At 40.1% G+C, this 17886-nt stretch overlaps 1 protein-coding gene across 6 annotated transcripts in view; it reads right to left on the bottom strand.

Annotated features, from left to right (window-relative positions):
- Positions 1-17886, bottom strand: part of abr (ABR activator of RhoGEF and GTPase) — a 136497-nt gene that overhangs the window by 13768 nt on the left and 104843 nt on the right. Inside the window, exon 1 of one of the 6 annotated variants that reach the window (XM_008428052.3) lies at positions 1957-2546. The exons of the other annotated variants lie outside the window; for them this stretch is intronic. Coding sequence (XP_008426274.1) covers positions 1957-2142 — 186 coding nt within the window. The 5' untranslated portion in view covers positions 2143-2546. Of the gene's footprint in view, positions 1-1956; positions 2547-17886 lie in introns of those variants that run through there. 6 annotated transcript variants of the gene reach the window in all.

Here is a 17886-nt window from a genome sequence, read left to right as displayed (position 1 = left end):
AATGAATGATTGTAAAAATGAATGGGGCCTTTGAGACATGATGGGTGAGTGGGAGATTTTTCTGCAGCTTTACTCCAAGCTGGAGAATCACTTTTTTATATACTATTGCTGACACTGAGAAAACAGCGTGAGAGGGGAAGAAGAAATCAATACCAGACCTATGGGTCAATTCAGTAAAGGCTGGTCTTAAGGTGTAATCCCCTCTCTTATTCCTCTCAGATTGACAGCGGTCAGTGTTCCTAAAGCAGCTATCGAATAATGGAAGACATCAGAGGTCAGGTAAAGTCTCAGCTTGGACGCGGATGCTGAAGCGGCTGATTATGCACACTAAATCAAAGGCGAAATTCTGCCGATGCGCTCATAATGAGGTGACGACTGCTGAATAAACATGCGCGAATGCAGAGCAAAACTGCCTCACAACATCTAATTTTATATCTCAGTTAGTCATAGCTGAAGGGGCACGTGAGCAGCTTTGCATATAATCAGAGCTTGCTTGTGATATTTCAGAAGCAAGAAAAAAAAACATCTAAAAAAATAAAGACCGGCTCCTCTTTAGCTAAAAAAGAACAAGTCATGATTCAGATCCTGCATTTTAAGTATGGCTTAATAAAACTTGTATGCCCTGAAACCATATTTGGGTAAATAAAAACATGATTTGCAAATTGTGTCTGTGTAATTTATACTGAGAATTAGGCTGATGACAGGAATTGGTCAATTTTTAGACTTTTGAAAACACACTATGGCTACAATCTACCCAGTAATGACAGTATCAACACTCTTTGGTGAGGAAGTTGGTACTGTAATTAGAAGACTCAAAGACATCTACTGTCTGCATCAGTGGGGTGTTGGAAAAACAAAATCAGAGGAGGCAAAGTGACATGTCTTAATTTAAATCATGCTGTGACAGCAAGAGAGAGCAAGACTTCAGGAAATAACAGGAAGACCAAACAGACTACCTCAAAGTTGCTCTTTTTATATCCACAAACTTTGGATATAAAAGTTTGTGGATAGACTAAAGTTTGTGCATTTGTCTTCCATTAATGGAAGACAAAGGCAAAGGAAACAAACAAACATGGCTGTTTTAAGAATGCTATTTACTGAGCTAATTACTAGCATGACACGCTAATGTCAAAAATCAAATTCATTCATGTCTGTTTTACATGGGTATTATTACAAACCTGAAGAAAATGTCAAAAGCATTAAAACTCAGTACTTTTTAAAGAACATGTTTTTACAGCTTTTATAGAAAAATTGGATCAGGTCAAATTCTGCGTCTGCCGGTCAAAGACGATATGAAAATACTAACTTCATCACTTCAACCTGAGGGTAATATCTCAAATGAACAGCGGAGGGAGCAGTTTTGACTACGAAACATCTCAGACACATCGAGTCACTCATTTGTTTTGTCTTCAGCAGGAAATTAAAGGGGCAAAAGACACTGGAGGCTAAAAAAAGAGGCTGAGATGAGTTCACGGTGGTAGAAAGATTAGATAAATGAGAAAGTCAGATTTCCGTTCTTGATTATTGTATAATCCAGGGAAATAATAATAAGCTCTCACGGTTTCTGTGCTGCATCTTGAGACATTAACATTGTGTTCCATCTCAAGAAAGTGTGATTATACCTCTTACAGAGAGCAATAAATTCATCTTCCACAAACCCTCATTTACAGGATATTAAATCCATCTGAAGCCATTTCCTGCAACAATCCTCTCAAATAAAACTTTGCTTTCTAACCAGGTCACAGCATTAGCATCACTACCATCAATCACATATAGAGCCATCAGATAAGAAGAGTCAACTCCCCACTGGACAGAGCAAACAGATATGTGCTGAGAATAAAAGAGTCGCTGAACAAACAGATGGAAGTGACACCATGATGAATGCAGGGGGACAGATGCAGCAGAGAAAAGATAAAAAAAAGCAGAAAGGAAACAGCTTGTGTACACATGTCAGACCTTTTGTCTCAGCAGCTTGCTGCGGACGCGGCCCCACAGCTTGGCCCCCGTGTTGGAGTGTCTCTTGAGCACCGGGGTCTGGGGCTGGCTGGACAGATTGTGCTGGTTCTGGTCCACGCAGCACTGCTGCTCCAGACGCTCGCACACAGAGTTCAAGTTTACATCCGACACCAGGATCTCCGTCATCCCAAAGCCGCCGAATCTCCCCTTCCTCAAAAAATGCAGGTGGGAGGAAGTGTTGAGCTTGAGGAGAAGGCAGGGGTTTGGAGGAAGGATCTCCACGTAACCCGTAACGGTTAGACCAGGTGCTGGAGAGCCGAGAAGCGACAAATAAAAAAAAAAGAAAAGAAAGTCTTTTTAATTCAAAAAGGAAAAAGATGAAGAGCAGAACGAGAGCTGGTTGCTGCCATGACCTCTTCGACAAGCCTCGTAAAAAGTCCAGGTAGGATCCTGCTTCTGTGAGTTCGCTTCACAGTCAGCCGCCAGCATCTCCTCACTGTGCAATCTGACTTTCACCACGGCAAACGGAGGCAGCGAGCGCTCCGAGAGGCAGAGACAGAGAGAGGAGGGAGAGAGGGAGCCGAGCAGGAGGGGTGAATGAGCTCCAGGAGCAGAACTGCCTCTCCAGATGTGGATGGACACTCCTCCAGAGAGGGGAGGGGTGGACAAACAGTCAATGAGGAACGAAAAGAGAAAGAAACACAGGAGAAGAAGAAACGGAGAGAGAGAGGGTAGGATGGGTAAATGTTGCGCTGTGTTTTGGTCAGTACTTTGACCCCTGGTCAACTTTTCCCAGAGCTGCACAGGAAGTGGATAATATAATGAGAAAAAAAAGGGGCAATGAATATTAAAAACAATCAACAAGCAATTTAATCCTAAACAATTCTGGAGTTCATCTATGGCCAAACTCTTAAGACTGAGTTAAGACCGCTGCCAGGGTTTTCGGATATTGATTGGGAAAACGTTCCACGTTTAGTCAACTGTGGTTATGCCAGGCCACAAGATGGCGCTGTGGTTTTAGCATGTCATTGAATTCGTATGCGCTTTAGCTTCTACTTCATTAGCTTTCACGCTCATGTAACACATTTATTCCTAATCAGAAATTGTGCTAAACTGAACAGGTTGTAAGTAGCACAACACAGCACAATGCTATCCGCTAAGTTAGTCATTTTCAGTATCAGTCAGATGTTCAGAAATTAAGTCAGAGGAAACTGAGTGGTGAAAAGCAACATGAGAGGAAAACTTAACTTTTTATAATATATTAAGACATGCGAGTGGTTTATTCAGGCTGCGAATGAGCAAGAGAAAGCAAGATGTTCAACAAATAAGAAGGTTTTTGCACTCAACAAGGAAGATGTCAGCCACATGTCAGCGTGTAACCAAACATTTTAGTGAAGAAGCAAAGTGACCTGGACTGGACAGAGAAAAAGACGTCTTGTTCTTTTACGATATCTATCGCTGTCGGTCATTGAACAAGCTGGATTTAAAAATATTTCCAGAATGTTGGCGAGTGAAACTAAGTGTGTGCTAAACATGTTCATAGCTTTTTTTTTTTTTTTAACTTCGTAAAGCCCGTTTTTGGAGCGACTGCCCTTTCACACACACAGTGTGACGTTGCCTCTGCTGCTCTGAATATGAAAAGATTAATGACAGGTCAGGGTAGAGAAGCTGGAAAAAATCTATACAAAAACCAGAGATTAGAAATCAGCCACAAATCTAACAGGTCTATTTCTATAAGAAATGCATTTCCATCTCTTCTCCTTAATCCCCTTTTCCACCTCTTTCACCCTGTGCGCCTGTTACTGTGCCTTCCTTGGCATATCTCTATTTTTGTCTTACCACTGACTATTATGCATTTTTCCACCAAAACCCTCTCCCCTAATCCTTAAGCCTGCCTGTCGATGCTGGAAAGTCAGTCAAAGACATTCAGCGAGATCAAATCTTCACGTTTATTCAACAGGACAAGCCGAGCTGACCGCTCATACGTGGAGCCCTCTACATATTGGATCGATACGCAGCAGAGGAACGTGTGTGCGCCTGTCAAGCTCCCTCCCTGTCTTCTGTGTCCCAACCCGCTGGAATTAGAGTGGAAAGATATTCAGCTTTGGAAAGGTTATATACGCGAGGAAGCATTTTAAAGCAGTGGTGATTGTGATTCAGAGTCGGCGCAGACATCTGCCCGCTGATCATTCACTGATTCATAGAGGGGCCTCAGATATGCAGAGAAAAACACATACAGAATTTCTTTCATTTAATGAATGAGTCACTAACAGCTTTGTTTACATAGGGGATGTATGTTATCATTTAATCTTAGAGTACCATTGGAGTCTCTTTCAGACGATTCTCCCTCTAAAGTAGAAGGGATGTTTAAGTTTAATATTCAGTCAGCAGTAGTTATCCTTACAGTACCGAACCAGACTCATTATGTCATCACAGGGCGTGTTGGATAACCTCAGACTGTACAAAACCCTAGCATAAAACCATGTGGGTTAGCGTGTCTTCTGCGGTGACGATAAAACAGTGAGCAGATGAAAAGGGCAAGTGGCATGGCGAGAACGTCTGACTCCGTGGACCGGAGGGGAAGGCGGAGGAGGGGAGGTGGAGCTCTGTTGTGGAGCAGACCTCAGTCAACCCCTCGGCACAGATTATTTTTAACTCGCCGGGTCCGTAGCTTTGAGACATACACACTCCATGCGTCACAACTTGGAAAGAATGTCTGGGAAAACCATGTTTTGAAAACGGGAGAAGAAAAACCCCACAGGGAGATCGGGGAGATATTTCGGGGCAAGATGGGAGAGAATGGGAACGCTGGAATAGCTTTGTATATGGCAACTCATAAATGTTTAAGGGGTTTTATTTGAAAGTGGTTTATGCTATTATAGCAGCCATTCAGCAGAGTAATATAGGAAAGAAACAAGAAAAAGAACAGCTAGAACCACATTTAGGAGCAAAGACACAGAGTTCTTCAGTGGATTACACAGAAAATGCTCACCAGTAAGATCAGTGGGGAACTGATGGTGGTTTCACCTCCATCAGTTCACAGTGGATTTGTTCGACAGCATTAATATGAGGTAGACAATAATAAACTTCAGTACAGGAATGTTTCTCTGAACCATTTCAAAACTAAATCATTCTACGATATAAGTATGAACACACAGATCAGGGTAATCCAAGGAGCATAGTATGAGCATAAGATAAATACTGACAGTTTTAATACATAGATGATCTTTTGTATATTATTCATCTTGAACTGGTCCACAGTTCAAATTGTTTTTTTTTAACTGCTGTGAACTATAGCTAACAACTAATATTTCCGTAAAACATTTTTGCTTTAGGAAAGTATTTCATTAGAAAAGGTTGATGGAAATGATGAAATTCAAAGTAACTTCCTCAATTTCACAAAAACATTTTTACATTTGCTTGAGGTAGCTTTTGGCTTTTCCAAAAAAAAAAGAGGTATTGCGCTAAAGTGGAGATGGAAACACATTTACTGAAGAAGTTTTGGCGTAGAGAACGTTTACCTTACGTGACTGATCAGCCGCTTCAGAGAACTGCGTACCTTTCTCTATGTCTCCAACAGCATGCAACATCACCAATGCTTGACATAACAGAACAATTACAACTTGCCCGATAGCTACACATTCCTGAAAGCCTCTCTCCATTTTCCTCAGAAGGTCTATGCTAGTTTGCAATCTCTACTTCCTGTTTATTACAGGCACGGGTAATGTCAACATCTGGCTAAATTACGATTTGCTCCGAACCAGTAGATCAAAACATTGCGACATTTTACAAGTTCGCTCAAAATTTATATGACAATTGGACAGAAACATCACTGGTAAGAACAATCTATTTGAAAATACTCTTCTGCTTTTCGTAATAACTATCAGACAAAGCCATTTCTGCTGTTGGTAGCCCATCAGGTCGAGGGATTGCTGCAAAGTCAACACTATGCAGTTGAGGCCAAAACATTGATCTGGTTTTATAATGGTTCTAATGTATTTTTGCCCTACTTTAAACATCTAGAAACGCCTGAGTGTCAATTCAAATGCTGACAATGGGACAGAAACCAGCATCTGTACGACCAGTTCAACCAAAGTCCAATACTTCACTATCCATCACATCAACAAAACCCACTCAGCAGACACATTTGTGATCTGCCCCCACAGATCACAAACAGATACAACACAGTCACATAACCACTCTCACTAATGTCAACTCATCATTTATTTAAGACATTAAAAAGGAGACATAGCCCAAGCAGACATGTTAACCCAGAATCCAGGGTTAAATCTTAAAAAGCTCTCCTGGTAGTTCAACAGTTCATCTGACACAGCTCTCCAACATCCCTACTTTTATTTCAGACGTGCCACCGGAAATCAAAGTAAAATATATTACTGTACTTTGGTAATATTTGCTAGAATCCTGGCACATTCAGCTTCCAGGTTCTGTTCGCTGGGCTGGTTTATATTGCATAAAGTGGAGCCAAATAATGGGCCCTTTTTTCCCTAGAAGGCCTTGAACAGATATTAAGCCACTGCAGAGATAAATTAACACTTTGCGATGAATAGCTGAGGGGCCTTGAGCTCGGGAGACATGGGACCAATAAAAAGGCGACAGATGAGAGGAGGGAACCCAACTGGGAGGTAAGGCTGAAGGTTCTTGTGGGAATGGAGAGACACATAAAAGATAGAGTGGAGTAATTAGTCAAATCTTAGATCTATGAGATGTTTTCTTTATTAGAGCATGGTTTGGTGTTGGTGTTGTGTTGCAGCTGCCTAAGGCTTTTCTCTAATTGTTATTGCTGCTTGTCATCTTTTACTCTTAACGGCAAAGTTTTTCTCCAATCCAAAAAAACAATGGATTGCAAAGAACCCTTATATGTGAATAAGCAGTTGGTTTTTATCCAACATAGATTTTTTTCCCAGCTTCTCTACCCTGACCTGTCATTAATCTTTTTATGCTGTGGCATCAGGTTCAGCCCTGCGTCGTAATTATAGACAGGGTGGTTCTACTATATGACCACAGCCACGGGTGGACCAGGTCCATGTTTGCAGGCTGCATCTGGATGCAGCTGTTCACAGACCAGCACGATGCTGCTGTTGGTTTGGTGATTGTCCAGCCTCCATCTGTGAGGTCCTCAAATATAGGTATGATCCTTTTAACAGATGCAAACCACCCAATGAACAATAGAAGGTCTCAGTGCCAGGGAGCTCTTTGCCTTAATGCTGAACATCCTGGGATTGTGTAGCTGCTGCCTGGGAATGTTTTCAGTTTACCCCGGGTACTACCCGGTATTTCAGATGCACTGAAAAATAGTCTGGTGTTGATTTCTGACTGGTCTTTACTCAGTTTGAAACTGAAATCCAGCCTTTTTCTCAGTCAGTGGAAGAACTACACTAAGCTGTAACCAGATTGTGCTGACAACACTCTTCTGTGTGAATGAAGAACACAAAAATATAGCTGTTTTCAGTGTGGTGTCTATAATAAAGTCACAGGAAGCACAAAGATGGACCTCTTCAAATCAAAATAATTTTGGCATGTCAAGTTTTTTAGATCAGATTTCAGCAGATAACAGGAAGGCTGAATATAACACAGCAAAGCTGCTCCCTGTCTCAGACGTAGAGGTTTTAATAAAGGTAAGCTGTACAGTTTCATAAGTCTTGGGTTGAATGTTTTCTGCTTTGTTGCGCTAGAAAATGTTTTTAATCTCTTTGCAGCATCAAAAACAAGAATTTTCTGTAAAACCCCTTCTTGCATGTGTGCCCAAGTTTTGTTCTGAGTAAAAGTCACTTGATACATGTGGTCCTACTTGCTATGATATTATTAAGAAACCTAAAAATCATGGCTAGAGTAAAATACTTTGTAAATTGTCTTTAATATTAGCATGTTTAGGCTTACAAAAACAAAGCACAAAGTTTTTCCCTTTATCTTTTTATCTTTGTTTTAAAATCATAACAAAATTGTTAATTACAGCGACTGTTTTCAAACGCATTTAGTGAAGTTGCCACCACAAATATTTATGACGCCTACCGAGTTTTAGAAAAATTTTTCATACAGTTTTATGTTTTGAATGCTGTTTCTATTTTGTATTTTATTAATAAAGATAACTCAGATCAAATGTCTACAAAAATATCAGAAATTGGACACGAAGTTCAGATCAAATCGAAATTTATTGTTAAATCTCTAGTTGACTATTTTCATTTGTCATAATTCCATCTATGACAAACTTATATGAAGCTACTTTCAAAGAAAACAGAGCGCTTCATGGTTCTGAGCAATTGTTATGGGTACAAATCCAGTTCTCAGCTGGGGTCATTCTTTCTTTGTATATGTAGTCCTGGTGTGCATGAAGTGCTTTTTAGGTGAAACATTTTTACAGCTGAATACACCAAAACCACTTTTTCCACTCCTGAATAAAATTAGAAATCCATAAGATTATGAGTAATAACTAAAAGACAAATGTGAATTTAAAAGTTAAGGTCTACGTGAGGAGACGTTACCAGAAACTAGCAAAAATGCAAGATGAGAATTTCATACTCTCAATGTGTCTCACTGTGCCTTTAATACAGAATGCTTTGAACTCTTCACAGCCTCTAAGATTGGATTTGTATGGATTTTTCTTTTGAAGCCAAATGGTATTTTTCTGATGACTTCATTCTGAACCTTTTTTTTCTCCAATTTCTACCAATACAGCATTCGCTCAGTATAGGCGAAATAAGCCATTTTATGACGTTTTGGGTTTGTTATCCAGAAAGGTGCTGGTTATTTTGCCCAGTGAGGTGCTTTCACACCATTCCCTGGTCAGTCCGCTTTAATCCAACTCTCATTTGTTTGTCTAATAAGTCCGATTCGTTTGGGGAAATCAAACTCTGATCTGGACCAAAAAAGTGAACTCTGGTCCACCTACCAACTCTCGGTTTGTCTGAAGTGAACTCTGGTGCGGTGCGAATGTGAATGCCACGCAGACCGAAGACCAATCAAAAAGCAGGAAGCGGGTTATAGCGGAGGGCATTCTGGGTAAATAGAACCAAAACAAAGTGATAACTTGATGGGAGCTGGTATGCAATGGTTCAAGTAAATGGGAATGAAATAGTTTGTAAACTGGAACAAAACGGAAGTAGGAAGAAACAAAATATCCATGTTTAGGTACAAAATTGGGATATAAATTGGCGGAAGGGTGACTTGACCTGAAGCAGAAAAAGACCAATATAAACTTCTGACTTCATAGGTTGTCATATGTGACTCCCAGTTATTGCTGAACACATAAGTATCCATTTATATTCTTGGGTTCATTCGTCCTCGTAAATCCCTTAAGAAGTTATCTGGGAACAAAGACAATCATTTGGGACAGTAGGACTGAAAAACGACAAAATTGAAAAGAAACGGGAAGATGCCTCAGGCGTGTTTGATATGCTCATCACTGAAGACGAAGCACTTCATAGTAATCATCTGCATCTCGAGGAGCACAGGGATTGGCTGAGAGTGAATGCTGCAAACCCGACTCTGAGCGCATCACTCTATCAGGTTAAAGCCGATTGATCCGTATAAACATGTTCAGGGGATGACCCACTGCTGCTCTTTGATCTGTTTCTGCTGCCTTTGCAGGAGCTTTAGAGGAAAGCAGGGAAGAAAGAGTTAAATAAAAAAAAAGAAAGAGAGAGAGAGAGAAAGAGAGAGGGGTCTGTGTGTCGGGAGGGCTTTCGAGGGAGGATCTTTCAGGGTGCAGCAGGAGTGCTAAATGCGAGTGCAGAAAGAGGAGGGGGGGTGGAGGGTTTGGCAGGGTGGGAATTGACAGCCTTGGGGTGCTTTAAAGATTATTCCTGCTTCTCTTTCATCCTGGCCACTGGGAGCATCCTCCTCTGATAAACCGCTCCATCATTTATTAAGCACATTAGAACAAAAGTGGAGGAGGAGGCTGAGGGGGAAGGAAGAGGATGGGGAGAAGGGGGGAAAAACGAGTAAAGAGAAGCCGTTGTTGGGTGTGGCTGTGATGAACACGGGCAGAGAGTGCAAAGAGTGCGAAAACATGTCAAAGAATACAAGATATTTAAAATCCACTTCAAAATCCACTTGAGAAGAGAAAACTTTTCTGAAATGTTTTTCTCTTGTTTTGGGGGGTTTTGTGAATACGTTTTAATGCAAGCTGTGAAATAGACTGAAGGGATAAGAAAAAAAAGAGGCTGAGAAACAGTCTGATGCAACAGCAAGCAGTGAGAGCAGCAATGCTGCAGGGTTCTGCATGACAAAACCCAGTTTATACAATGAGGTCACGCTCTGCACACCCGAAGCTGTTTGTTTTAACAGCGACGACTTTTAAGCCATTCATCAGTACTGTTAAGTGCATTTAATAATTCTACTGTTATTTATTTTATACTTGTGTGATATTTATCTTGATTTAAGACTGTTTCCTCGAACAAGAAGGGTGAGATTTGTTCCATTTATTTCACCCTGTAGAAAAGTCAGGCACAACATCTGCAAGAAAGTCTTTTCCAGAATATTTTCAGTTGAGAAGAAAATTTAAAAAAAAAGTGTCAGGGGTGGGAGGAAGGCAAGATTAGATCCTGAATTAGCACAGAAAGCAAACTGTGTCGTTCTCAGGCTGAGTGGCAGTGTGCTAAAAAAGACGCCATTATGAGCACGAGACAAACAAAAATACAGCCGGTTCTCTTGTCAGAGCAGAACTGAAACTTTAGGTTGACCTTGAATGAAACTCAGTACAACACCAGTGGACATGATCCTTATTGTATGACATCATTTGACATAAACTGTATGTCAGAGATGGAATAACTCTTTAACCTGATCTACTTTGTTTTAGAGTGCGATATAAAAAGGTTCTTACAGATACAGTGAGATACAGATACGCGACTGTTAAGGTCCTGAATCAGAATGGAATATTTTAAATCATGACTATGGCGTCTATGTCACAGAATGTGGGTTATCTAGTTTTAAGGACCGATGGCACAAAATAGCAGCCTCGTTTCTGTCAAGACTGCCTTGGGGCAGCTGTGGCTACAATCCAGTAGCTTACCGTGTGTGAATGGAAATGACCGATTTCATGAGCATCCTGAAAAGTTCCATCAAACTGATGTCATTTTATAAACAGAAAGCTTCATCTTTAACATATTCTTAATTGGTGATTTGTAATGTAATAAATGTAATACTCACTGACAGACAATGCTGTGATTTGTTTTAGCCTTCTTGTTATCAGCTAAGAATCTCGCTCTCTCAATCTGAACAAACCGTAGACATGTAATAGAAAATAGATATTTTTTTCCAAAATACCTTATTTCTAACTCTTCTGACTTTGCTGTAACATACATCACTGGCATTGAAAATTATTCACTCAGTAGTATAATCCACACTGAAGAGTGATGTCATCTGCAGCAAAAAAAAAACCCAGGCAATATTTGTAATGGTTTATCAATGAAAACAACACAGTGATACGTAGTCTACTCTGATTATATAGGTAGAAAAAAATCGTATCTATGCCACTTTCAAAAGTTGCACTAAATCTTATACAAATCTGAATGCAGTCGCATTTAAATATTTAACTATTAGTATGAATGATCGTGCAAAAAAACAACAAAATCTTAATTCAGCCTCAATTGTATGAACTCTGTGAATGTAATCTATGTGATTCTTTAAAACACCATGTAATGTAAACAAACTAAACACAAACAAAAGTTACAATCACAAACCGGGACGAGGTTGAGTTACATCTAAGGATCGTGACCCAGTTCCAGGGATGAAGCGAGTGCAGCCTCAAAGGACTTAGCTGCTGCTGACCTGCTTGAATAATTTATCTTAAGTGTGCTGACTGGACGCAGCCACCTGGAAGATTACACGAGAGCAAGGGGGTGGGCCACGGTGGGACTAAAAAGAAGAAAAAGTGACAGCATGATCATGAGTGACACGACATGAGATGGGGTTATGCAACTTGGGAACATAGAGGAAGAAGTGTGAGAGAGAAAAGTAGGATGGTCTAAATATTTCAAGGCGACGACAGCGCAGAGTCACTTTGGCTTTCTAGGAAGTCAGGTGAGTAATTGAAAGGAGGCACTGTGCTTGAAGCTGAGCAGACAGATCGGAGCTGCTAGGCTTCCTCAGAGCTAAGCAAAATGCCTACAAGCATAACTGAGCAGCTTTCATTAGCGTTCAGCTCAGGACTCAAAACACTCTTTAATATCTTGTTTGAGGCTTTAGTTTACCTCCAAACCTCCAAACAAGATATAACCAATTATTTCAACAAAGTGTTGCTAAGGTACAAATTTGTCTAATATGATGCTTGAGAAAATTCCAGGGTGGCCCCTCCCACACTTGTTGCTGGACTCTGTCTTTCAGCTTGATAAGCGAAGGTTGGTACATTTATCACTCAATAACAAGGCAAATCGATCTGTTTGGAAATACTTACCTGTGTTTCCATCGACCATAAAATTGCACAAATTGGAATTACAAAAATAAATTTGCTCGATGGAAACATGGCAATTTAAAAAAAATCTCCTAATTTTCCAATACATTTTTGTGCAAGGCTGAGGTGGTTAGTCAAGAATTACTAATTAACAAGCAGACATCAGTTTGTTATGCTTGTTTTGTCTTATATAAATGACAAAAAGGTGTAATTTACTGGCCTACAAGCACGAGAATGGTTAAATCTTAAAAATTTCCTCCACATTGGGATTTTCCAACATAAAACTCGGTCAGAACGTTGTGCTTCCAAACAAATCAAAACCAAAGCCGAGCCACACCATAACGGTGTATGAAATCCCAAAAAATCCTGAATAGTTTTATAAACGCTGCCGTTTTTGTGTTCCAGTGAAACCAGGTCAGTGATCCAGTCACGGAAACATCCATCCTTCCCCCTCTTTCTCCTCCTCCTCCTCCTCCCCACTGTATCCAATAAAAACAAAGGCCCTTGAAAAAAATAAATCACTTTGCCGTCAAACCTCATTTGCAGGTGAACAATCCATTAACGTGCCAGTGGAAAAATCAATCGCTTAATCGATAAACCCCTCAGCTTTAGCACCCAGCAATGATTGAAAGAGGAGCTTAACATTTTCTCCCTCACTATTCTGACTCCAAGTTTTCTCTCAACGACTTCTTCTTCTTCTCTACTCTGCATTGATCTCAGTCCTCCTCCTTTTTCTCTTCCTGTAAATCACAGAAAAATGAGACGAATCTGAAACCAAACTGAACTGCTTCCTGCTAATGATTAATGCCAGGTAGCAGGATTAGTGAGGTTTAAGTGAAACATTATCTGTTTGTACGGGAGGAAGAGGACACGACGCAAAGAGGAAGAGATGCTATCAACCCAAACAACTCTCCCCCCACCCCCGACTCCTGGAACCCACACGCGAGCTACGTATCCCTCTCCCTCTTACACAACGTACATTGCATAATTCAAAAAATTTGCGACTGCGAGAAATGGACTTTTGAGGTGCCCGCCTTCACAAAACACCCACTCGGCTCTTTGCAAGCCCGGAGACCAGAGGGAAGAGGTACGCGCTCGAGCCGGCGCCCACCACCAGATCAATGCGTTCCCGCGTTCTGCCAGGGACAGGTTTGGAGAATAATAAAGCCACTAAAAAAACGCGTTGATCAGATGAATTCACGACACGGCGGTTATGCAACAGGCTGCTTTCGAGCGGAACAATTCATCACCCGAGGAACACGACGAGCTGCAGATAACAGCGCTGATGTCCAAGGTCGTTTTACGTGCTTCGATTCAGCAGTTCGAATCAAAGCTGGAGTGAAGAGGCCGTTTTAACGGGTTATATTTTTGGAAAGAAGAGAGACAGAGAGAGAAAGACAGAAAGTTTCGGCAGAGCTGGTAATGTTGAAGAAGATCAAGTGTAATTGCTTTGATCCCTGACTTGTCAGCACCAAGGGTGGATGTGGTGCAGCTGCATGACCTCCCTGTTAACTTGAACTTGGATCCTCACTCCAAGTCTGAAGAGACTTGAGCAGCTCCCATTAACCTTCTCGTCATCACTGAGCCAAAAACTGAGCTCTCCCAACGTAAAGGTCACACAGAAAGACTTCTAATAATATCTGTGGAAAAGTTTAGCAAAATGACAATGCAGCTTTAAAGGAGTGCTGTTCTAATGCCTTACTTAAGTATTTATTTCATCACCTTAAACTTTAATGTGTCTTATAAGGAGGTTTTGCGATATACCAACACAAAATGGTATGTAATTATACTGTTGAAGGTGGACCACTATCTCACGGATATTTCAGTAGAACGTGAGAAAACTCAACCATTTGCAGATATTTTCATAGAGAATTTCTAAAAATATTCGAAAGATTGGGAAGCTGAATTACCTACAGATAATGATACTTGAAAGACCAGAGGCTGGCTTTGCCAAAAGCAGCCAATCCTGGAGCATCTTTTACTTTCCATGGTGCTGATTGGCTGTTACCGCGAGACTGCAAAAACACAAAATCTTACCAAGTATTTTTGGTCTAGTTTCTAGTGCAAATATCTCAGTACACGTGAAATAAGACAAAACTAACTTACAAGTAACATGATATGGGAGCTTGTTTTAAATCAATAATTCCTTAATATTGATGAAATGAGAACAAGCATATACTACGAAGTTATTTACTTAAAATAAGCTCCAATATTTACTTATAAGCTAGTTTTGTCTTATTGCACCTATATTAAACTATTTGCGCTAGAAACCAGACCAAAAAGACTTGGTAAGATTTTGTGTTTTTGCAGCGTGGATGATACTTCCCACTGTGTATTAATGCATTTTAAAGGTACAATTGGAGTTTTAGCCATAGAGAGTTATGAGAGTTCTTACACTGGATCTCAAGTATTTGCAGATCCAGTGTAAATACTGGATCTGGATTAGGGACCACAGTTGTGAGCGACTGTGGTTCCTAACTTCACAAACAGGACTCCACTCTAAATAAAGCGTTTCTAACACATGAATTGACTTTGATCTAAACAATTCCAGGGTAGACCTGGCCATAAACCAGTCCATCACATAACATCACAACAACACATCCTAAGAGGAGTACGAGTACATTTGATAGGCACTGAATATTGGTAATTCTAAGTAGCACACTTGTTTTTTCACGTTCCTTAGTTAGAAACAGAACAGATAATTTTATGCAAGCTTTAGTGATTAGAAAACCAGTACCAGTTCTTAACGTCTGCACAGTTGGACAGGAAACAGGCCTTCTCCCTCCCTCCTGCCTCGGGACAGGAAGTAATAAATCAGGATCAAACGGCTGGCACAGCTCACAGTTTCTGCCGTATGAACGGCATGATGTCAATTGGGATCGTACCCTCAGCAATAACTCTGAGGTACAACAATAACATGAATTCAGAGATCTTAAACAATCACTGGAACTATAGAGTCTGTAAACAAAGTATTTTATTAGTGGTGCAATATACACTGTGCCTTCAAAATGTCAAATTAAAATAGCACAACTAAGCATCAACCTCTTCTCACACTAGGGTTAAATGTCAATGTTGGGTCAAGAGACTAAAAACAGTATTTTAGGTCTTTGGGGCTTCAATTAAAGAGCTTTAAAAGCCTGGGAATGATTACTAATGAGCAGTCGGTAGCTCTGTCTGTACTTTGTTCTCTCTGTCCTGTGGAGTTATCATGACTACGTGCTTAAGGCTGGGGGCTTATGAACACTGGAGTTATCCACAGAGTAACACAGAAATAAGCTTTGCAGTAACTGATTAAGAGCCTCACTGTTTCATAGTCGTACGGTGGAGAACAAAGAGATGAGATCTAAGAAACTTATTGGTCTTATTGGAGAATTAGACTTTCAGAAATTCTCAATATATCATATAACATTGGATATATTGGTCCAGGCATTAAGAAACCTTAGTATAATACATCATTATATTTTAACTAGGCGTGTCTCAATTAGGATTCTGTGTCTTGGATACCAATCAGAGTCATCAGTCCATTTATTCAAATCAGCAGCATGTAATATTTTACAGTATAGGAAAACGACGAGTATTACATTCTGAATTTTTCTACACACTTTTGACTAAATATTTTTTAATTGAAGATAAAACAATAGTCCTTTTGTTTACCAAACCGCCTGACACATGTATACTGTGTTTTCAAACCTCAGATAACCTAAAGGAAGAAAAAAAAAACTGTAATAAGAGTAATTGGGGAAAATGCTTGAAGAGGTATCTTAATGTTTTCCAGAAGTGTAACTAAGGCTTTTGGGGTCAACTTAGGTTGTCAAACTTTTCCATTTTGGCATCATCTTTAATAAATAATGGCATGGTGCTGTGGGATGTGTGTGGTTTATTTTTGAACAGAGTTGTAGGTCAGATCATGTAGTTGGAGTTAATAGAGGATGTACTTTCTTTTTACCATGAACATGAATAATATTGGATTCTGCTATGGCGTTCAAGCTATTGCAACACCCTGTCGTAACATCCGAACTGCTGTAGATTTCATCAAGGCTGCAGGGGGATGTGGGATGTCGGTAACCCAGCAGACACACTGCACTACCTGGTAAATTCTTAGTGAGGCTTCTGGGGAAACATTTAGCAAAAAAATGTTCCTCAGCAGTCAAGATGTAAGGAGTCATAAAATGTACCGTGATCACTCTTAAATGTTATGACTCAAGATTACTTCACAAGTTTTATACATCATGTTTTGTAGAGGACTCTGGCTTCCCAAAAATAAAGGGTACGTACTGCAAAACATTGCTGAAGAAGACGGGGAAGTTTATTTATTGAAGTAATTCTCTCTATTAAAAGCATAATATGTCTACAATAAAACAGAACACAAGAAGTTTACAGCCTTTTTTTTTATATATTCATTATGTAGAGCTGACACTTTGAGGTGTCCTTTTCATCACATCCCCAAAAACAGATTTCAGAAAGGGTCACCTTTCTGAAATCTGGAGTGTGGAACCACAAACAACTGAACAGATCACCAGAACAATGTGGTGACTGATTAAAAGCTTCACATCACATTCTGCAGAGTAGTGTGTGTGTTTGTGTTTGTGTGTGTGTGTGTGTGTGTGTGTGGAGTGTGTGTGTGTGCGCGCATGTGTGTGTGGGGAGGGGTTCACAAAGAGTTGAAGAACAAATGTCAACTCCTCCAGGAACGGCTCTGATCTGCTGGCTTACCACTTTAAAAGACAGACCAGGCTCTCAGAGCATGGACACAGCACATCTCCAAGGCACACTTACTTTAATACTGGCCAGGAGGTTGCCAAAAACAACACGGGCAAGAGGAAGAAAGTATTCTGGTCCCTCTGGGGTTTTGGTGGAAGAAAAAAAAAAACCCCAACAAGTTGAAGCTGGTGGTGGAGACCAGAATCTGCAAGTAATGTGAAATCTGATTATGGAAAGAGAAGGCAGCGAGACACTCAGGGCTGTTTATGTAAATCTGCTCCTTACTGGAAACTCATTTCTGTTTACCACAGAGATCTGTCCTTGAGATAAAAAAATTAAAAATAAGTCATAATTACTACAGCTAGTGTAGAGCCCCTCTTGCTTAAATTAATCCACATATATATTATTTTTTATATTTCCATTATGTAAACAGAGACTGTGATCAGCATTTCTACAAGGAGACTGAAAATTAGCCACTATTGGTGATTTTATGTGGACACTGGGTGAAAAACACCACAACGTTGTTTTATTTTTAATTTTTATGAGTATTAGGTTGTGTAAAGTCAGAAGCAGATGTTGAATTTTCCCAGATTTTTCCCGGTTTTGGGGGACAAATAAACATTGTTAAATTGTGTGGCGAGATGCTGGGAGTACGAGAGCGAACGGTAGGAAGAGCACTGAAATAATCTATAGAGTACTCGATTACTAAAATATTCTTTTACAACAGTCCTATTTATCATCATAAATTTTCTTGTTGTGACAGGAATTCTGATTTCTCGTTGTCACAGTAAATTCATATTAAATGATGTATAAAAACTCCC

Source organism: Poecilia reticulata, chromosome 14 (assembly GCF_904066995.2).
Source record: "Poecilia reticulata chromosome 14, P_reticulata-male-v2, whole genome shotgun sequence".
In the NCBI taxonomy this organism is placed as follows: domain Eukaryota; kingdom Metazoa; phylum Chordata; class Actinopteri; order Cyprinodontiformes; family Poeciliidae; genus Poecilia; species Poecilia reticulata.
This window is presented reverse-complemented; position numbering and strand designations above follow the sequence as displayed.